The 23713-nt window shown below is 45.4% G+C and overlaps 1 protein-coding gene across 2 annotated transcripts in view; it reads right to left on the reverse strand.

Annotated features, from left to right (window-relative positions):
* Positions 1-23713, reverse strand: part of ZFPM1 (zinc finger protein, FOG family member 1) — a 135595-nt gene that overhangs the window by 103394 nt on the left and 8488 nt on the right. The window contains exons 2-3 of one of the 2 annotated variants that reach the window (XM_077288809.1): positions 23581-23698; positions 16495-16580 (exon numbers count right to left, since the gene is read on the reverse strand). In XM_077288809.1, the coding sequence (XP_077144924.1) occupies positions 16495-16580; positions 23581-23698 (204 nt within the window). Of the gene's footprint in view, positions 1-15795; positions 16467-16494; positions 16581-23580; positions 23699-23713 lie in introns of those variants that run through there. The other variant, XM_077288810.1, reaches the window with a different exon arrangement.

A 23713-nucleotide genomic window follows, 5' to 3' on the forward strand; every position in this document is an offset into this window, starting at 1 on the left:
TTTGTGCATGAGATAAATCACAGATGTCTGAATGAGCCCTTATAATGTACATGCGGTTACGTAATCAATTTTCATAACTCAGTAATCATATACAAGTGTATGAGTGACATCACTATGTCTGTCCTAGCACAGTGACCTTACAGCTCTCCACATGACATTCCTAGCACAGTGACATCACAACTCTCCACATGTCTGTCCTAGCACAGTGACATCACATCTATCCCACATGTCCGTCCTAGCACAGTGACCTCACAGCTCTCCACATGTCCGTCCTAGCACAGTGACCTCACAGCTCTCCACATGTTTGTCCTAGCACAGTGACCTCACAGCTCTCCACATGTCGGTCCTAGCACAGTGACCTCACAGCTCTCCATATAACATATGATGGTTATATGATGCAGGAAATGACATCACTAATGTATTAGATAGTGTTGCTGCAGTGACCACGGGCAAAAAGATTAAAAGTTTTTTTGCACATAATTAGGAATACCCTCAAGACACAAGGCATGCCTGAATTAGGACTACTATTTCCTACCCAGAAAATAGCTGCCATTGATGCGTGCATAAAATTGGACCACTTTAAAACTTTAGGAAGGAAGAGGAATATATAAATAAGGGAAGTTTAATATGGAGGGCATGAACTGAGATACCATCAGAACACAGCTCTTCAAACCAGGAATCATATATTCAAGTGCAGCTTGACCTCTGGTTTCCTTGCAGCTGAAATACCATTTACACAAAGTTCTGCTCTGAATGAGTTAAAATTAAAACCGTACAAATAAATTCTCATTACAGAAAGGCCCTGCTCCCTGGCTGCAATCTCTGCTCTGATCAGTTTCCAGTTTTTATCTGCTGCATCTAAGGGACAACAATAAGAACAAAGGACATGGAAACTGCGCCCCCTCACCACCTCCTGTGCCCAGCACAGCAGCAAAACTGGCCCCACAGACAAATGGATCAAAGAACAGTCCCTGACCAGATCACTGCCCTCCATAGGAAGTGACATCACGGGATTTACCTACACAGGAATAGAAAACTCTTCATACAAGAACCTAGAAGATACGAGATTATCTCGATAACGCAGCAAGATTGTAAATCAGATTGTAGAGACCAAGAGACTGGAGGAAGTAAAATGAGGCTGAAAAAAGTAGTGTCTGCAGAACACATGGCCACCTGCCGAATGGAGACCTCGCACAAGAACTGTTTTACTGAGCGGGAACACAGGTCGTATCCGCTGCAGATTTTGTTGGAGAAATGCAGCAGATTTTCTACACATTTCTTCACTTATCGGAGAAATCTGAGGCCATGTCCGAAGCGTGAAGTGCAGCAGAATTTCACATCTATGCCTGTCAATTTACTGCTACTGTAACACGCACCAAATTATCAATCGAGAAAATCTACTTAGACAAAAAATTAAAAAAAGCATTTAAAGAGGTTGTCCACTACTCAGACAACCACTACTCAATCCGCATGTTTGCCCCCAGTAAATCAATAACACCTATACTTGCTTCTGTTGCCCTTCCAGAGGTGTTGACACTGGTTCTCCCAGGGTTTGTATGACACATGTCACGCGATCCCTGAGGCCAATCAATCAGCACACACTTCACTCTCAGAGGAAGTGAGAGCTGATGCTTAACTTTTTCGAGACTTGTTAGTTTGTCTTTACAAAGCTTGAAGAAGTACTAATGAGAAATTCTGATGGCAACATATTCCCATCAAATGCCACGGAAAACTTGTATGGATCAAAACTGCCATTCCCATGAAAGGCCCCCCATATACATTTAACTAAATGTGTATGGGGGCCTCCTGACTCTCCCCAGATGATGGACAGCCACACAAGGTTCCGGATTATGGAATTTGAATGATTTTTTTTTGCTTGGCGTTAATATAAGTGGCTCATAGCAGAGTATAGCAGCGACTTTCTCATGGAGGGCAGAAGAATTATCGGCTGAGCAGAGTGTTTCTCTATTTAGGGGAGTTGGGAGAGAACTGAATGATCATGCATGGGGCCTTCAATGAGGACACATCTTCCGCTATGTAGCCATTGATATGGATGGCTCACAATGACACCACTGTCTTCAATCAGATGGGACACATTATCTCCAGCATCTCTCTTATGCAGCCTCAGGCTTTGGCCAATAACTACCCCATGATCTTTAGGTTATTCCTTCTTTCTCCCTATTAAGGAACCTTCTATAAATGGTTTCTGGAATTAGTAAAGTTCATGTCACAAGCACAGACAGGGTTAAAATGAAATTTCTGCATTTTAATCTCTTCATAACATTTTGCTACGTCCTGAGTTTCAAAAGGGAATTGCAGACGTGACAAGTTAATCAGATATATGAACAGCCTTCACAGAGGCATAATAAGCAAAACTGACATCTATCCGTAAAAAGGGGGATTTAATGGCAAAGTGGAGGTATCCCCTCATACCATATCTCTGGTGATACAATGTAACCATTCAACCATTACAGGAACCAGGATACCGTGCATGATGGCCAAGCTGCAAGACATTCTACTACAGGAGAAGATCAATACCAATGACTCGGGCTTCGTATACGTCCATAGTGGCCTTTTTTTCTAAGTCATCTGCATTAAATGATATACAAGACTGGCAGCGGTTTACGATGCCAATTATATCAAGACAAAAAAAGTTGCTAAAATTACAGCGCAGAATGTATGTGTTTAATGATACACGTTACATGGGTATGCTTTTACCATGGCACAGGATTAGTCTCTACGCAACAGATGGTACCTGCCAACGGACTCCGGCCCGGGCTGCTGGATACCTGCTTTGCTTCCTTCCGTAAGAACCCTTTCCTTATCGCTCCGGAGATCAGTATTGTATTTCAGCAGCTGAGTCTTTGAAAAGCATTAACAGCAGACAGCGTGGCTGCCCGCCTCCATGGCAGACCGGGTACAATAAACGCGTGGGAGGCACGTTAACCCCTCTCCCACTGGCATCAAAAGTTCCTTGTTGGATGGCGAAAGACTCGGTCACCATAGTTTACTTACAAAACCACCACCAAATGTTTTGCCAGTGAATATAGATGTTTCATGATGTGTATGGGAAAAAAAAAGGGTTAAAAGGTGGTGCGGAAGTTGGGATGAGATATTTGGGAAGGAGAAAAATGGGAGCAAAAGAGAGAAAAGGGAAAGACTCAGATTTATCAATTTAATAATCGCTTCTGGAAAAACCCAGACAGGTAGATAGAACTTCAGGCTTGCAATTACTTCCCCCGTCAGATAAAGCAGTTTTATCAGGCAGTTATTTCTGTCATCCTCAAATCAGCCCCTTATCTGCAGCCTAGATCTCTGCAGAGCAAACAAGGTAGAGATGCCCACAGAACACTGTCAGAAAGTTGTGGGAGAAGCCGGTCACCCCCCACTCGTCACCCAGCTGACAACGCCACCACCAGTTATCAAAAAAAAAAGCTTAGCACCACAAAAATTATTATTACAAGCCGCAATCTAATTCCATGACACCATCTGCTCCCACAGCCAGAGTCCAGTTCATTTTGCATTTTCCCATTATCTATTTTCAGAATCATCATCAGGAAAAAAAAAAAACCCTATATGTCTGCTGGCTGCAAAGTAATATCTAGTGAGGGCGAGATAAGATCACAGCAGCTGCGAGATCTCAGAAGAAATACTTTGCAACACGTGATCCTTCTAATACAATGAATGTGAGAGTCACAGGAGATAAGATCTCGCATTCAGGCCTGTCCCGACACACTGATTCTATCAGGATGTGACTGCAGAATAGGATATTTTCCGCTTATCTGCCTGCTGATCACAGCGCTGGCTCTTATCCTGCCCAGCATCTGGGTGGGAGCTGGGGCCTAGGAAGATGCACAAGTAGCTTCTCACCTTTCACATCAGCCCTTCCCCCTATCACAATAATCTGCATAAAAGCAAGCAGAGTAATGAGCTCCTGCAGTCCAGGCAGCCTCCATCAGCTCCATGTATCTGGACTGGGGAGATAAGGTTACATGTGACCATATGGATATGCACTATACCTGCCGCCTGCCTCATTGGTGGAGAGTCCACACAGCTAAATGCTAGTAAGAAAAAACTATTGGTTGTTCTGACTCCAATTTACTGCGGATAATGTATATGCTTAATGGTTAGTCCACACGCTCAGCCCAGATATTGCCAACCAGACGTCATTCTATATAACTGCTCCTGTTGGGATAAACAAAAATTATACAGCTATATGTTCTAAGCTGCTATAACCTGGGTATATCCTGTATAGAATGATACAGGATACATGTACAGCTGGTATAATCTAGGCATCTCCTGTATATAATTATACTAGATGGTTGCCCGATTCTAACGCATCGGGTATTCTAGAATATGTATGTCCACGTAGTATATTGCCCAGCTACGTAGTATATTGCCCAGCCACGTAGTATATTGCCCAGCCACGTAGTATATTGCCCAGCCACGCAGTATATTGCCCAGCCATGTAGTATATTGCCTGTCCACGTAGTATATTGCCCAGCTACGTAGTATATTGCCCAGCCACGTAGTATATTGCCCAGCTACGTAGTATATTGCCCAGCCACGTAGTATATTGCCCAGCCACGTAGTATATTGCCCAGCCACGTAGTATATTGCCCAGCCACGTAGTATATTGCCCAGCCACATATAGTATATTGCCCAGCCACGTAGTATATTGCCCAGCCACGTAGTATATTGCCCAGCCAAGTAGTATATTGCACAGCCACGTAGTATATTGCCCAGCCACGTAGTATATTGCCCAGCCACATAGTATATTGCCCAGCCACGTAGTATATTGCCCAGCCACATAGTATATTGCCCAGCCACGTAGTATATTGCCCAGCCACGTAGTATATTGCCTAGTTACATTGTATATTGCCCAGTGACGTAATATATTGCCCAGTTACATTGTATATTGCCCAGTGACGTAGTATACAGCAGAGCCACATAGTATATTGCCCAGTTACGTAGTATATTGCCCAGTGACGTAGTATACAGCACAGAGCCACGTAGTATATTGCACAGCCCATGTAGTATATTGCGCAGCTAGGTAGTATATTGCCCACCCACGTATGACACAGGTTAAAAAAATAAAAAATAAACATATACTCACCTTCCGCAGGCGCGTTGTAGCTCTGTCGCCTGTGTGGGGTGCAGGCGGTCCCGTCCCAGGGTGTGATGACGTCGCGGTCACGTGACCGTGACAAGGTCACATGACCGTGACACGGTCACATGACCGTGACACGGTCACATGACCGTGAGGTCACGGCAGGTCCTTGTCGTGCAGGACCTGTCATGACGTCGCGGTCACATAACCGTGTAGCGGTCACATGACCGTGACGTCACGGCAGGTCCTTTCCGCGCAGGACTTGTGGTGACGTCGCGGTCACATGACCGTGACGTCATGGCAGGTCCTTCTGCCAGACCATCTGTGCCACCGGAACGTGCCGGTTGCATCACGAGGAGCGGGAAAGGCAGCGTAGGTGAGTATATAATCGTTTTTTATTTTTTTTTAACATTAGATGCTTTTACTATTGGCGCTGCATAGGCTAAAAAACTTGGTCACACAGGGTTATTAGCAACTGTAACAGAGTGCGTTACCCGCGGCATAACGCGGTCCGTTACCGCCGGCATTAACCCTGTGTGAGCGGAGGGGAGTATGCGGGCGCCGGGCTTTGAGTGCGGGGAGTAAGGAGCGGCCATTTTCTTCCGGACTGTGCGCGTCGCTGATTGGTCGCGGCAGCCATGACAGGCAGCTGGCGAGACCAATCAGCGAACGAATAACCGTTACAGACAGAAGGACAGACGGAAGTGACCCTTAGACAATTATATAGTAGATATGTACAGCCGGTATAACCCGGGCATCTCCTGTATATAATTATATATGTACAGCCGGTATAACCTGGGCATCTCCTGTATATAATTATACATGTACAGCCGGTATAACCCGGGCATCTCCTGTATATAATTATATATGTACAGCCGGTATAACCTGGGCATCTCCTGTATATAATTATATATGTACAGCCGGTATAACCTGGGTATTTCCTGTATATAATTATATATGTACAGCAGGTATAACCTGGGCATCTCCTGTATATAATTATATATGTACAGCTGGTATAACTTGGGTATATGCTGTATATAATGATACATGTACAGCCAGTATAACCTGGGCATCTTCTGTATACAAATATATATGTACAGCTGGTATAACCTGGGTATCTCCAGTATACAAATATTTATGTACAGCTGATATATAATTATATACAGGAGATGCCCAGGTTATATCGGCTGTACATATATAATTATATACAGGAGATGCCCAGGTTATACCAGCTGTACATATATAATTATATACAGGAGATGAAACATAGCACGGTGAGATACTACAGTCAGGGACCACTCTGATTGGGTACACCTTGTCGCGGTGGGATGGCTTTTAACAAGTACTGTTATTATTATTATTTATATAGCACCATTGATTCCATGGTGCTGTACATGAGAAGGGGTTACATGCAAATTACAGATATCACTTACAGTAAGCAAACTAACAATAACAGACTGATACAGGGGGCGAGCATAGCAAGCATGTAATGAAATGGTCAGATAACTGCGAATGCACCAGATGAAGATGTTTTACACTTAAATATATGTAACTGTTTTGTGAGCCAATGTATTTATTTGTGGCAGCAACTTGTCAAATAACATCCATGGATTGAGAATCCCTTCAATGATCGATACTGACACAATTACAATCTTGGTGACATCCTGTGGCTGTTCAGTCAATGAGGCATCTGCAGTTATCTCCTGAACGTGACCCAGCACTGAACATCTGCAGAACATTGGGAAGTCCCCACATTACAGGTGTACTTCTCTACATCAATGTTGTGCGCATTCCAAAGTCCAAACGACTGCAGTATCTGCCCCGAATCTGGGAATCTCAGCCAGATTCACCAAAGTAGATTATTACAGCAATTGCAGTTAGGCTTTCCAATTGTGCAGGCCATGGTGAAGTCTTCCGTCAACCTTTTCAGTGGTCTTAAACCCCCTCATACACTTTAGGCTAATGTCGGATGAACCTGCTGATATTGGTGGGCTTGGAAGAGAGAGTCTAAGGTCCTCCTAAGGGTACCGTCACACAGTGCCATTTTCATCGCTACGACGGCACGATTCGTGACGTTGCAGCGTCGTATAAGTATCGCTCCAGCGTCGTATACTGCGGTCACACGTTGCAATACACGGCGCTGGAGCGATAATTTCATGACGTATTTGCGATGTAGAAGCCGTTGGTTACTGTGTGCACATCGTATACAACCTGTGTCACACGATGCAATCATGCCGCCACAGCGGGACACTAGACGACGAAAGAAAGTTTCAAACGATCTGCTACGACGTACGATTCTCAGCGGGGTTCTGGATCGCAGTAGCGTGTCAGACACAACGATATCGTAACTATATCGCTAGAACGTCACGAATCGTGCCGTCGTAGCGATGAAAATGCCACTGTGTGACGGTACCCTTACTCTCCCAAGACAGATAATGTTGGGGGATATAAGGTACTGATTTCTCAGATTTAGGACTGACAATTCTTTTGTTCTCAGAGATAAACCACCACCAGAGGTGTCTGGCAATGGTAGTCTCGTAGCGAACACAGGTGAAAGAACAGAAGTTTGGAATTTTTTTTTTTCCCATGCACGAGAGATGGATGCTACACGGATAGTAAGAACAGAAGCAAAGGTAAAAATATCTGAAGACCTCATACACAAGGCAGTATTTTACATCACAACTGTAAGCTAAAATGAAGAGTAGATCCGAGAAAAATCTATAATCGAGAGATGTTTTGGACGATTTTGGCTTAATGATGAAATACAGCCTAAAAAGATTTGTAATTTGACTTAACGTTTCCAATTAGAAACATCTAAAAAAAAAATATGAAAACAACGGGAGGAAAATTCCAAAAATTTTAGACAGTGTAAGGCTAAGTGCACACGTTGCAGAATTGCTGTGGAAATTTCAGGGGTAATTCCACAACTTCTGCCGCGGGTATATCGCATGCTGATTTGGCATGCGTATTCCCGCTAAACACTAGCATTTTACAAGCGTAATTAGCTTGCAGAATGTTAGCGTTTTCCAAGCGATCTGTAGCATCGCTTGGAAAACTGATTGACAGGTTGGTCACACTTGTCAAACAGAGTGTTTGACAAGTGTGACCAACTTTTTACTATTGATGCTGCCTATGCAGCATCAATAGTAAAAAGATATAATATTAAAAATAATTTAAAAAAATCGTGATATTCTCACCTTCCGGCGGCCCCCGCAGCGTTCCCGATGCTCGCGATGCTTCCATTCCCAGTAATGCATTGGGAGAATGACCTGTAATGACGTAGCGGTCTCGCGAGACCGCTACGTCATCACAGGTCATTGCTGCAAGGCATTATTGGGAACGGGAGCATCGCGAGGAGCAGGAAGACTGCCGGGGATGCCGGAAGGTGAGAATATCACGATTTTTTATTTTAATCATTTTTTTTAACAATTATATGGTTCCCAGGGCCTGGAGGAGTCTCCTCTCCTCTAATCTGGATGCCAACTGCACATGATCCGCCTACTTCCTGCATGATGGGCATAGCCACATGCGGAAAGTAAGTGGATCAATGCATTCCTATGTGTGCGGAATCCCCGCGATTCCGCACAAAGAATGAACATGCTGCGTTTTTTTCCAGAATGCGATTCCGCTGTGGAAAAAAATGCAACATGTGCACAAAAATTGCGGATTGCATTCTAATAATAGGATGCTTAATGTATGCGTTTTTTTCACGGTTTTATCGCTTTTTATAGTGAAAAACCGCCAAAAATCCTGAACGTGTGCACACTGCCTAAACTTAGATCAGAACATCTATCTTAAAATGCTCCAAATGTATCTACATGGCTCAAGAAAAAATGTGGTGCCTTTCTACAGTGCCCAGTCTATTCTAACACAACTTACTAATGGCAGAAATTTTCTCCACACTTTTGGCACATAATGTTGTGTGAGTGCAAAAATGGTGTCTTGCATCACAAGCCACAACCCCTTTCACACAAAACCACACCCTCTTGTCAAATGAGCAGGAAAAAGTGTCTAAAACACAAAATAAATGTGACCACATTTTATGGGTACAAATTAAGCCAATATTTACACTGACGAGCAAAAGGGTAACAATGTTTTTAACTTTTGACTTTCATGCTCCATAACTCACCATCCACTACTGCTGCAAAAGTAAGACTACCATTATTTTATAGACAATCATCGTGGCCATCTCATACATTATCTACATAACTATCATGTGCTAAATAGCTGCAAGTCAAATTTGTCAGGTCACTGCTGTGTTATTGATTTTTGCTCCTAAAAATCTAAATTTTCATTTGTATCATTTTGTAAATCCACCTTTGGCTTTCAACATTTCCTGAATCCTTCTGGGCATGACCTAGATCAGATTCAAGCACATCTCGACCGAAATCCGAACCCAGGTCTCTTCTACACGTTCCCAAAGTTGGCACATACTGGTTGACTCACTTGGCTATGTATACAGCTTTTTCTTCAACTTTCCCCACAAGTGTTGGATTGGGTTAAGGTCTCGGTACTGTGGGGCCAATCCATCACCTTTACTTCATGGTCATTGAACCATTTCTTCACCAATCTTGAAGTATTCTTCGGGTCATTGTCCTGCTGGGACACTCTCTCGTCCATAGTACTCGAGTGTACGAAGTAACTCGCCTTATAGGGTACTCACATATAGCTCAGCGTTAAGACAATCATCAATCCTGGTCAATTATCCAATGCCTTTGGCTAGGATACAACCCCATATCATCAGGCTTCCTCCACCGAACTTGACAGTTCAATCAAATTCTCAGTCAGCTAGTCCCTTTTTCTCTTGTTTATACCAGACCCATTTGCACCCATCAGAGTCTAGTCTATTGACTTTCATGTCATGGCTCCAAATCACCCATTTCCAATCTGCTACTGTCCACTTTTCATAGTTTTTGTAAACTCGAGCCAACACTTCTTATGATGCTATTGAAGTCTACGCTTCTTCATCTTTTTTGAGGCCACCATTCCAGACTTGTGTAAAGTGCTTGCAGGGACGTCTGTGATCTCACTATTACGAAGCATACGAGCCACCACCAATGCAGTGTTTGTCGCGCCAGAACTGATAAACCTAGGGATGAGTCGACTTATTGACTCCCGATATTTTGCCTGGATGCCCACCTTTTGGTTTTTGAATGGATGGACGGACTTCATTTCGTATTCTTCCAACTGTCCAGACCAAGGGGTGAGGGTGGTCATGCAAGGACAAGCCCTGTCCATATACCCAATCAGAGCATATGGACATCAAATGGAAATGTTTCGGTATCAGTATTTGGCCCCCAATCAATTAAGGCTGCATTCACACATCTATGTGAGCGCGAGGGTCTGTCCACATGACATCTTTTAGACTCGTCCGTACCCAGGATGTTTTCCAGGAGGAAGACGACTCAGGACATGCTAGAAATGTAAGCAGCTGTGTATATGTTCATTCCTTTTTTTAGCATATATTTAGCACTTTTTCAGGATGGTTTAGAACAGGGGCCGGGAACCTATGGCTCGCGAGCCAGATTTGGCTCTTTTGATGGCTGCATCTCGCTCTCAGACAAATCTTATTCTTTAACAAAAAAAACAAAAAAAATGAAGGAAACTGCTGATTTCCGAAACGCGTAGGATAAGTTTGGTCCTTACGGCACCTTGTACCTGCGGCAGTCACGTAGGCTACCACTGACGTCACGAAGGTCCTGCAATCTCCGGTCACCATCCTACCATAGGACTCGACCGCAGCACCTGAACATCAACACCTGCCCGGTAGAGCCACGGAGCACCTGTCACTGGCCGAGACAGCTCTCCAATCCTCTCCTTGCCTCATCTACAAACAGCATCTCCTCACCGCTTCCGCACTGGTATGCAGCCTCAAATCCGGCGAAAGATAATTATTACGTAAATAGAAAAGAACAGAAGGATCCACATAAAGCGTTGACGTTTCGGTCTAATCGGCCTTCCTCAGAACATGAGGTGGATCAATGGTGAATAATAATTGCTGTATGCTGTACAGGCAGTAAAGCCTGCAGTAGAAATGAGACGGCCTGCGATGCAGAGAAAAGCACAACCGTGCTGGGGAAAGTGCTCCGGATTTGTTTGTAGCATACTGGGACCTTTACATATGAGTGTGGGATACGATAGTCCATTGGAGTGATGTGGGACACACCATGAAACATAAGGTCTGACTAGTGGCAAGCAGGTTGGTTGCATGGCAAGCCATTTTTTTGTGCAACACCTGCTAGTTATGAATTTATATGCAAACATTTAAAGACCGTGGTAGGGATTCTTGTTAGACATTAAGGAATACTTTGCATAAGGCGGGCCACACAACCTGCTAAACTGTAATCTTTCACAGATGCATAACTGGAGTTTACACACAGCTTGGTTGAATATCTGTATCTATCTCCAAGTGAAATTGTGTACAGTCAATGTTAGGTTTTTCCTTTCAGAGAATACCAGCAACTGTTATATTTACTGTGTAAGAAAAGGTATTGAGGGTCCTTAAGCAGTCTTTCTCAGACTACTCAGACTACTTTTTCTTGTAGGTGTGAGCTCCACCATATGTGTTATTTTCCCAGCACCTTGCACTTTAGATTACAGATTATTTTTGTATTTTTGTTTGTTTTTATAGCATACATTAAAAGTTTTTTTTTTTTTTTTTTACAAAACGCTGATATAATCAACACTATTTGGACATAACCATCTGCTACATTTCTAATCAACTTTGTTTCAAGCATGTGATTCTTTCTTAAACTCACCTGTGGCAAGTAACAGGTGTGGACAATATGAAAATCACACCTGAAACCAGATAAAAAAGGGAAGAAGTTGACTCAATCTTTGCATTGTATGTCTGTGTGTTCCACACTAAGCATGGAGCACAGAAAGCTGAGAAGATGACAGTCCGAGGACTTGAGAACCAAAATTGTAAAAAAAATAAATAAAAAAAAAAAAAAAAAAAAACCACACAACAATCTCAAGATTGAAAGTTCATCTACGGAGATCTTGATGTTCCTTTGTCCATGGTGCGCAACATAATCAAGATGTTTACAACCCATGGCACTGCAGCTAATCTCACTGAACGTAGACAGCAGAGAAAAATTGATGAAAGGTTGCACTGCTTGATAGTCCGAATGATGAATAAGGAGCACCAGTCAAAGTCCAAAGAAATCCAAGCTGTTCTGCAGGCTCAGAGTGCATCAGTGTTAGGGTGCTTTCACACTAGCGTCGTACGACGCACGTCGCAATGCGTCGTTTTGGAGAAAAAAATGCATCCTGCAAAATTGCCTGCAGGATGCGTTTTTTTCTCCATACACTTGCATTAGCGACGGATTGCCACGGATGCGTCGTGTTGTGGCGGACCGTCGGCACAAAAAAGTTACATGTAACTTTTTTTGTGCGTCGTGTCCGCCATTTTCGACCGCGCATGAGCGGCCGGAACTCCGCCCCCTCCTCCCCGGACATCACAATGGGGCAGCGGATGCGTTGTAAAACTGCATCCGCTGCCCCCGTTGTTTTTTTTTTAACAGCATGCGTTGGTACGTCGCATTGCGACGTGCGTCGTACGACGCTAGTGTGAAAGTAGCCTTAGTGTTGACTATCCGTCCACATGTTAATGAAATAAAACGCAATGGCAGGAGACCCTGGAGGACCCCACTGCTGACACATAGACTTAAAAAACCTAGACTGCATGTCTTGTGAACAGACCAGACCAAAATAGAGCTTTTTGATAAAGCACATTATTCTACCATTTATCAAAAATGGAAAGAGACCTACAAACAAAAAAACACAGTACCTACAGACAAATATGGTGGAGGTTCAAATATATTTTGGGGTTGTTTTGCTGCATGTGGCACTGGGTGCCTTGACCGTGTGCAAGGCATTATGAAGTCTGAAGAATACCAAAAGGATTTGGGGTGGCAATGTACTGCTCAGTGTCAGAAAGATGGGTTTGTGTCCTAGGTCATGGGTCTTCCAGCCGGACAATGACCCCAAACATAATTCAAGACAAACCCAGAAATTAATGGAAACACGCACTGGAGAGTTCTGAAGTAGCAGCAATGAGTCCGGATCTAAATCCCATTGATCACCTTTGGAAAGATCTTAAAACTGCTGTTGGGAGAAGGTATCTTTCAAATATGAGAGACCTGGAGCAGTTTGGAAAAGAAGAGTAGCCCAAAATTCCAGTTCACAGGTGTAAGTGGCTTGTAGATAGTTATAGGAAGTGATTGATTTTTTTTCTGTTTGTTTTTTTTTGGTGTGTGCTGTGTTTTTCCAAATACATACACAGGAAATAAACATGTGTATACCAAAAAATGTGTAATTGCAATCATTTATTGGTAGAAATAATTTCCTGGATCAATTTCAAGGTTGCCAAAACTTTTGGCCATGACTAAGTGGCGTGACTGGCTGCTTAAAGAGTTTTTCACAAATCTGATTGTGTAGGGAATAATATAAAAAAAAAGAAATAAGCATTACTTACCTATTGGGAAGCCCCTGCTCCAGATGTCCCCATACGCTCGTCCATCAGTAACTTTACTACCGCAGCCAATCACTGGTCTTAGTGTGATGTTTGCTTGTTTGGCACATGACCAATGAGGCCAGTGATTGGCTGACGCAGTAAGGTGACTGGCAAAACAATTCTTTTGAGAACCTTTGGAGAGAATCGCGGTGCTGAAACATGGTGTTTTCAGAGGTGAGCAAGGCATAATTATTTTATACCGTTACCTACCCTAGCATAGGTTTTCGGAAATGATGGAACATCTCTAACTCTGTAGTATTTATTCTATGGCCATCCTGACCATAAGATAGGCACAACTATCTCTTACGTGTCAACATGCAAGAATGCTAGACACAACCCAGAAGGTTAAGAAGCCAACTCATATGGCATAACCATTTGCCAGCAAGAAGGAATATTAGAAGAGCTGTTCAGCACCTCTGACGTCTTCTACGGGCGGTGAAATAGCGTCCGATGGGCACTTGCCAGCTATTGGATGGCATCATGCATGGACCAATGTAAGGATAAGTGGACAAGACCAGATGAGGAGCACCATCCACCTTCGGATGTGGAATGGAGAGGTGAGGGATAGGCCCTATTAAATGGGATTTTCTACAAAAAGTAACTGAATAACACAGGGATGGGATAAGCAACCACCAATTCATTGTTGAAGTTTGACTTTCCTTTAATGCTTCATTATATTTCAGAGAGGTCAGACCAATGTACATATTAATTTTACTTCTAAAGTGCCAACATATTCTGCAGCACTCTACTATTCAGAATCCACCAGAACGTCATGGCATATTGTAGTGAATCGGAATTCTCTTTGATCAGTCATTCCAGCTACAATCTACCTGCCTTAACACTAGCAGTCCGGTACTTTCCACCTTTGTTCAACAGACATGAACTGGCAGATTCCGAAAAGGATGGGAGGTTTTTTTTTTTTTCATAATACAGCACAATGGATATATGAATAGCCAATCAAAATGGGCCATTTGGGAAACCAATCTACCTGGACATTTATTGCATTGGTAACATCGGTCACCATTAAATGTAAGTGCTCCTATTGAGACTGGAACAAAAGGGAAAATAGATTGTCAGCTCCTGGGAACAGGACGTGATGCTGTTATGTGTACAATGTTAGGGAATACATTGGTGCTATAGACAAGGAATGGGTCATACGAAAGATGCCTTTTCCAAGGATCCATAAGAACTTGATATGATTAGCAAAGAATGAAGACAACGGCTGGGCTGTAGACCCTACTGACCAAAGACTAAGGGATTCAAGACATCACCACTATTCCAAAAATTCCCAGGGTGATTAAATGACATTATTGATGACCCACATGATGAAATTCAACGCGTGACTAGAAGCAGATGATTGTTACATTTTGTAGACGAAGGCTCTGAGGGGTCACAGACTGCCCCCTGGGCACAAATCGGGAGGACACGACACACAGCGCCACCGACAGTTCAACCAGCAGTCACATAAACTTGGAGCCATTGTCTGAAGGCCCGGCTTCCAGGTTCTCCTAGGTACACACACTGCACAAATACACATGTCGCTCAGCAAACCCCAGCTCTCAACAGCTCACCTTTTATTAGCGCCTTGTGTTGGCAAGTGATAATCAGAGGATATTTATCAAGGTGTCAAGTATTGTGTACTGTGCCCAACAGTAAGGAAAAAAACGTTATCGTCAACCAGACAGGATTACAGAAATGTAGCGTGATAGAAGAGAATAAGTGCAGCCTATAAGTGCATCCCCCATCATGGGAGGGTTCTACCATACTCCAACAAGTGCAGCAATCATGGGATTTGGAACCACTGAAAAGAACGGAGACCCCAGAGAAGTGTGGGCGCCCATTTATCAATGAAGGGTTAGGTAGACAGATGCTAGCCCTAACCTATGCTGGGAGCAGTAGTACTCCAACTACCAAGGTACCGGTAATGGTACAGATGCTATGGGGTTGTCAGCTGTTCATGGCAGAAGAAGTAACACTGCGTGTGTGATCTCATCAATGACAAGGACAGGACAATACGGCGCCTGGAGACTAGATGGAAGGGTAGAATACAGATCCGACCCCCACTAAGTATCAGCATGATGGGCACCTACTGGAGGTCCCTGTGTACATGGTGCCTATGTGTAATCCTGCTCGGGGGAGATCCGCTGGGACTTGGAGTTGTACTCACGCTTGATCTGCCTGGGATTACTCTGTTTTCGCCTGGACATCTCTCTGCGCTGAGCTCGGGGGTCACACGGTCCTCATGCCCCTCCAGTCCTCAGCAGTACACCGCCCTGAGCTCCAGCTGCATGAAGGCTTCTCACAATGGGGGGCTCTCCTCCGGCCGGACTCGCTCCAAGTGTGAAGTCCCCTCTGCACTTCTTCCTACAGAACCATGTGTGGACCACTAATGATGCAGGCGGTGCCAGCTCTGCCTTCACCAGCGCCCATTCATCGGGAAGATCGGTGCCCTATGTCCAGCCGGAGAGCAGGGCTGACACCTGACAAACACTCCAGTCTCTGGGGTCATGGAAAATCCCTCCAAGCTGTGATCCGAGGAGCACTGGCCAATCACACTGCTGGGGTCATGCCGAGAAGTCCAGTTCTGGAGCCGGCCAGAGGTGCCGCTGTGGAGCAGGTGCAGGGGACCGCGGGCAGACACAGCCGGCCGCTCAGGGCTCCGCTCCGTCCTCGCCAGGATTCTTACTTTTTCTCAATGGAGCGCTGAAATGTATCAAAGCGGCCGCAACATTCCAAATGGGGCGTGGCTACGACAAAGAAGGCGGCGCCAAGGAACCCTCCCACTGGTACACACCGAAGTGTCACCGCCCCTTCTGCAACGTCATGACGCACGCACAAGCAGAGGCATAGATGGCTTTCATATTACCTGCTAGACCTACGGAAGCGTGCGGTGGACAATCTTCCTTCACAAGAGTGACCAGCCGGCGTATTGTCAGACTGGGAGATTGTAAACTGAGAGAAAAAAGTATCAGAATGTTATTACATGGTAAATGCAGATCTGAAGAGGGCACAGGATTAATGGCGTCTTTATAGAAAACTATTACTATTTGAGAGTCCTCAGTGGTTAAGACCTCTTACCTGGTGAGCGGCTTCTAATGCCGGTGGTTAAGACCTCTTACCTGGTGTGCGGCTTCTAATGCCGGTGGTTAAGACCTCTTACCTGGTGTGCGGCTTCTAATGCCGGTGGTTAAGACCTCTTACCTGGTGTGCGGCTTCTAATGCCGGTGGTTAAGACCTCTTACCTGGGGTGCGGCTTCTAATGCCGGTGGTTAAGACCTCTTACCTGGTGTGCGGCTTCTAATGCCGGTGGTTAAGACCTCTTACCTGGTGTGCGGTTTGTAATACCAGTGGTTAAGACCTCTTACCTGGTGTGCGGCTTCTAATGCCAGTGGTTAAGACCTCTTACCTGGGGTGCGGCTTCTAATGCCGGTGGTTAAGACCTCTTACCTGGTGTGCGGTTTGTAATACCAGTGGTTAAGACCTCTTACCTGGTGTGTGGTTTTTAATGCCAGTGGTTAAGACCTCTTACCTGGGGTGCGGTTTGAAATACCGGTGGTTAAGACCTCTTACCTGGGGTGCGGCTTTTAATGCCAGTGGTTAAGACCTCTTACCTGGTGTGCAGCTTCTAATGCCAGTGGTTAAGACCTCTTACCTGGGGTGCGGTTTGTAATACCAGTGGTTAAGACCTCTTACCTGGTGTGTGGTTTTTAATGCCAGTGGTTAAGACCTCTTACCTGGTGTGCGGCTTCTAATGCCAGTGGTTAAGACCTCTTACCTGGGGTGCGGCTTCTAATGCCGGTGGTTAAGACCTCTTACCTGGTGTGCGGTTTGTAATACCAGTGGTTAAGACCTCTTACCTGGTGTGTGGTTTTTAATGCCAGTGGTTAAGACCTCTTACCTGGGGTGCGGTTTGAAATACCGGTGGTTAAGACCTCTTACCTGGGGTGCGGCTTTTAATGCCAGTGGTTAAGACCTCTTACCTGGTGTGCAGCTTCTAATGCCAGTGGTTAAGACCTCTTACCTGGGGTGCGGCTTCTAATGCCAGTGGTTAAGACCTCTTACCTGGTGTGCGGCTTCTAATGCCAGTGGTTAAGACCTCTTACCTGGGGTGCGGTTTGAAATACCGGTGGTTAAGACCTCTTACCTGGGGTGCGGCTTTTAATGCCAGTGGTTAAGACCTCTTACCTGGTGTGCAGCTTCTAATGCCAGTGGTTAAGACCTCTTACCTGGTGTGCGGTTTGTAATACCAGTGGTTAAGACCTCTTACCTGGTGTGTGGTTTTTAATGCCAGTGGTTAAGACCTCTTACCTGGGGTGCGGCTTCTAATGCCAGTGGTTAAGACCTCTTACCTGGTGTGCGGTTTGTAATGCCAGTGGTTAAGACCTCTTACCTGGGGTGCGGCTTTTAATGCCAGTGGTTAAGACCTCTTACCTGGTGAGTGGTTTCTAATGCCAGTAGTTAAGACCTCTTACCTGGGGTGCGGCTTTTAATGCCAGTGGTTAAGATCTCTGACCTGGGGTGCGGTTTGTAATGCTGGTGGTTAAGATCTCTTACCTGGGGTGCGGCTTCTAATGCCGGAGGTTAAGACCTCGTACCTGGTGTGCGGCTTCTAATGCCGGTGGTTAAGACCTCTTACCTGGGGTGCGGCTTCTAATGCCGGAGGTTAAGACCTCGTACCTGGTGTGCGGCTTCTAATGCCGGTGGTTAAGACCTCTTACCTGGGGTGCGGCTTCTAATGCCAGTGGTTAAGACCTCTTACCTGGGGTGCGGCTTCTAATGCCGGAGGTTAAGACCTCGTACCTGGTGTGCGGCTTCTAATGCCGGTTGTTAAGACCTCTTACCTGGGGTGCGGCTTCTAATGCCAGTGGTTAAGACCTCTTACCTGGTGAGCGGCTTCTAATGCCGGTGGTTAAGACCTCTTACCTGGTGTGCGGCTTCTAATGCCGGTGGTTAAGATCTCTTACCTGGGGTGCGGTTTCTAATGCCAGTGGTTAAGACCTCTTACCTGGTGAGTGGTTTCTAATGCCAGTAGTTAAGACCTCTTACCTGGGGTGCGGCTTTTAATGCCAGTGGTTAAGACCTCTTACCTGGTGAGTGGTTTCTAATGCCAGTAGTTAAGACCTCTTACCTGGGGTGCGGCTTTTTATGCCAGTGGTTAAGACCTCTTACCTGGGGTGCGGTTTGTAATGCCAGTGGTTAAGACCTCTTACCTGGTGTGCGGCTTCTAATGCTGGTGGTTAAGATCTCTTACCTGGGGTGCGGCTTCTAATGCCGGTGGTTAAGACCTCGTACCTGGTGTGCGGCTTCTAATGCCGGTGGTTAAGACCTCTTACCTGGTGTGCGGCTTCTAATGCCGGTGGTTAAGATCTCTTACCTGGGGTGCGGTTTCTAATGCCAGTGGTTAAGACCTCTTACCTGGTGTGCAGCTTCTAATGCCAGTGGTTAAGACCTCTTACCTGGGGTGCGGTTTGTAATGCCAGTGGTTAAGACCTCTTACCTGGTGAGCAGCTTTTTATGCCAGTGGTTAAGACCTCTTACCTGGTGTGTGGTTTTTAATGCCAGTGGTTAAGACCTCTTACCTGGGGTGCGGTTTGTAATGCCAGTGGTTAAGACCTCTTACCTGATGTGCAGCTTTTTATGCCAGTGGTTAAGACCTCTTACCTGGTGTGTGGTTTTTAATGCCAGTGGTTAAGACCTCTTACCTGGTGTGCGGTTTGTAATGCCAGTGGTTAAGACCTCTTACCTGGGGTGCGGCTTTTAATGCCAGTGGTTAAGACCTCTTACCTGGTGTGCAGCTTCTAATGCCAGTGGTTAAGACCTCTTACCTGGGGTGCAGCTTCTAATGCCAGTGGTTAAGACCTCTTACCTGGTGTGCAGCTTCTAATGCCAGTGGTTAAGACCTCTTACCTGGGGTGCAGCTTCTAATGCCAGTGGTTAAGACCTCTTACCTGGTGTGCAGCTTCTAATGCCAGTGGTTAAGACCTCTTACCTGGTGTGCAGCTTCTAATGCCAGTGGTTAAGACCTCTTACCTGGTGTGCGGTTTGTAATACCAGTGGTTAAGACCTCTTACCTGGTGTGTGGTTTTTAATGCCAGTGGTTAAGACCTCTTACCTGGGGTGCGGCTTCTAATGCCAGTGGTTAAGACCTCTTACCTGGTGTGCAGTTTGTAATGCCGGTGGTTAAGACCTCTTACCTGGTGTGCGGCTTCTAATGCCGGTGGTTAAGACCTCTTACCTGGTGTGCGGTTTCTAATGCCAGTGGTTAAGGCTACTTTCACACTAGCGTCGGGCACTGCACGTCGCAATGCGTCGTTGTGGAGAAAAAACGCATCCTGCAAAGTTGCCCGCAGGATGCGTTTTTTCTCCATAGACTTTTATTAGCGACGCAGTGCCACACGTCGCAACCGTCGTGCGACGGTTGCGTCGTGTTTTGGTGGACCGCCGCCACAAAAAAAAGTTACATGTAACTTTTTTTGTGCGTCGAGACCGCCATTTTTGACCGAACATGCGCTGCTGAAACTCCGCCCCCTCCTCCCCGGACCTTGCAATGGGGCAGCGGAAGCGTCCTAAGACTGCTTCCGCTGCTCACGTCGGGCATTTTTTTCACAGTATGCGTCGGTACGTCGGGCCGACGCAGCGCGACGGCCCCGTACCGACGCTAGACTGAAAGCAGCCTAAGACCTCGTACCTGGTGTGCGGCTTCTAATGCCGGTGGTTAAGACCTCTTACCTGGTGTGCGGTTTCTAATGCCAGTGGTTAAGACTTCTTACCTGGTGTGCGTCTTCTAATGCCGGTGGTTAAGACCTCTTACCTGGGGTGTGGCTTCTAATGTCAGTGGTTAAGACCTCTTACCTGGTGTGCAGTTTCCAATGCCAGTGGTTAAGACCTCTTACCTGGTGTGCGGTTTCTAATGCCAGTAGTTAAGACCTCTTACCTGGTGTGCAGTCTCCAATGCCAGTGGTTAAGACCTCTTACCTGGTGTTCGGTTTCTAATGCCAGTGTTAGGACCTCTCACCTGGGGTGCGGTTTCTAATGCCAGTGGTTAAGACCTCGTACCTGGTGTGCGGTTTGTAATGCCAGGATTCGGATTTTCTGTACTCTGTAGTCTCAGCCCAGTCACACACTGGTGCACAGAGCAGGTTTGTCAGAAATGCACTGGTGTATGTGAGAAGTGATAACATCTCCCTGCTGATAACATCTCCTCTGCTGTGTATTGTATGCGGCCCTGAGATCAGATGAATCAGCCATAGAAACAGCACGGAGATGTTATCTGCCCCAGATCATATCTCCATCTGCTGCATACACCCAACTCACTTCTCACAAAAGGGCGAAAAATAGCAGCAGCCGTTCCTTTCTAAATAGAAATGGACGCCCTGCGTGTGATGATTGCACCCCACGATGCATCTATGTGATTGTAGTTGTGTCTTCTGTGTGATACGGTCAAGCTGTGTATCTAATCCTACCATGTGCAAAGCTCTGTACACTCAGAGACAAATCAAAACCCGGCCCATGATACCCAGGGGCGTAACGACCATGATTGCAGAGATCGTGACCACAACCGGTCCCGCTGACGCCAGCAGACTATTCAACTGGATGTGTGTTCTCGGATGTACATCCAGTTGAAGTGGATTGCGATGCACAGACTCACAGGTCCGTGCGCAGCAATACACACTGTCGGCCAATCAGAAGCCAGCAGCTGATGTCGCCATGCACATGACTGGGAGCACATGGCAGTGACGTCATAAGCTCCTGTCACTTACACGCTGACGTCAGCTGTCGGCTTCTTAACAAGACCCCTTGCGGCATCGGAGCAGATGGGAGATGAGTATAATTATTTTTTTCTATGCATGAAAGAACAGTGGAAGAGCACGGGCATATATCAGGATGGGGGATCTATACCAGGAGGGGCCCAGTATAAGAGACATATACCAGAGTAAAGGGACATATTACCAGATTGAGGCCCAGGATTAGGGACATATACCAGGATTAGGAACATATTACCAGGATGGGGCCCAGGATAAGAGACATATACCAGGATTAGGGACGTATTACCAGGATGGGGGATATATATATACCCGGATGGGGCCAGGATAAGAGACATATACCAGGATTAGGGACATATTACCAGGATGGGGGAATATATATATATATATATATATATATATATATATATATATATATACTCACCGGCCACTTTATTAGGTACACCATGCTAGTAACGGGTTGGACCCCCTTTTGCCTTCAGAACTGCCTCAATTCTTCGTGGCATAGATTCAACAAGGTGCTGGAAGCATTCCTCAGAGATTTTGGTCCATATTGACATGATGGCATCACACAGTTGCCGCAGATTTGTCGGCTGCACATCCCAAAGATGCTCCATACAAGGCAGGATGGATCCATGCTTTCATGTTGTTTACGCCAAATTCTGACCCTACCATCCGAATGTCGCAGCAGACATCGAGACTCATCAGACCAAGCAACGTTTTTCCAATCTTCTACTGTCCAATTTCGATGAGCTTGTACAAATTGTAGCCTCAGTTTCCTGTTCTTAGCTGAAAGGAGTGGTACCCGGTGTGGTCTTCTGCTGCTGTAGCCCATCTGCCTCAAAGTTCGACGCACTGTGCGTTCAGAGATGCTCTTAGGCCTACCTTGGTTGTAACGGGTGGCGATTTGAGTCACTGTTGCCTTTCTATCAGCTCGAACCAGTCTGCCCATTCTCCTCTGACCTCTGGCATCAACAAGGCATTTCCGCCCACAGAACTGCCGCTCACTGGATTTTTTTTCTTTTTCGGACCATTCTCTGTAAACCCTAGAGATGGTTGTGCGTGAAAATCCCAGTAGATCAGCAGTTTCTGAAATACTCAGACCAGCCCTTCTGGCACCAACAACCATGCCACGTTCAAAGGCACTCAAATCACCTTTCTTCCCCATACTGATGCTCGGTTTGAACTGCAGGAGATTGTCTTGACCATGTCTACATGCCTAAATGCACTGAGTTGCCGCCATGTGATTGGCTGATTAGAAATTAAGTGTTAACAAGAAGTTGGACAGGTGTACCTAATAAAGTGGCCGGTGAGTATGTGTGTGTATATATGTGTATATATATATATATATATATATATATATATATATATATATATTACACATATATATTACACCAGGATAAGAGACATATTTAACAGGATGGGGCCCCCGATCCAAATCTTGCACTGGGGCACATTGGACTCTAGTTATGCCACTGGTGATACCCTCTGCGCATCCAATCACAGCGCATGATACTGATCCTGCCGCGTGCGATACTTTCTGCATAGCTATGCAGTATAAGCAGGCTGCTAATCATCCGACAAGCGAGTGTCTCGGATGAATTACATTTTAAAATCCAATCTAATATAATAGTGAAGGCTGCAGGCGATCAGTGGTAGCCGATAGGTTGCAGCAGTCTCATGGCATCATTTCATGTAGTTATCCAGGAGAGACAATGCCAACCTCGCCAGTATGGTGCTGCTCTAGGAGGTGACAGTGTTCTTATACTATCTGAAGTGATTAATAAGGGATCACCCAGTAATGGACTACTCCTTTATAATGCACAGTTATTCGTGGCAAGTCTGTCTATTTAAACATGTAATCCGAGAATAATAATATTCTTTGCGCACAGAACAGTTGCATTAATAATGTGTGTATGGGAAGGGAGGTCGGCCTGTCTAAAAAGACCAGTAGACGATCGTCCATCGGTTACGCGTTTAATGGCCTTGGTTGGTATGTACAATGCAGTTTAATAACCTTATCAATTTGTTTCATGAGCTGTGAACCTAATCCCATCATGTGTGATCCCATCTGCTAAACAATGTATCTAATCATTACATTTATGATACTGTTTGTAGAGATGCACTTTGTCTTCTAAGATGTGTATACTGTCCACTAAACCAATGTATCTCAGGATGACCATACACACATTAAATAGCTGTCAGTTGAATCTTCCTTCTTCCCACAGCGACTTCTCCAGAGCTCCCCTTCTTGAGGAGAAAGTTTCTGCTCATCTCCTCTGTGCTTTCTTGGGAGGAGCGTATGTCCTGATGTACAAAAGG

This window comes from Ranitomeya variabilis, chromosome 2 (genome assembly GCF_051348905.1).
Source record: "Ranitomeya variabilis isolate aRanVar5 chromosome 2, aRanVar5.hap1, whole genome shotgun sequence".
In the NCBI taxonomy this organism is placed as follows: domain Eukaryota; kingdom Metazoa; phylum Chordata; class Amphibia; order Anura; family Dendrobatidae; genus Ranitomeya; species Ranitomeya variabilis.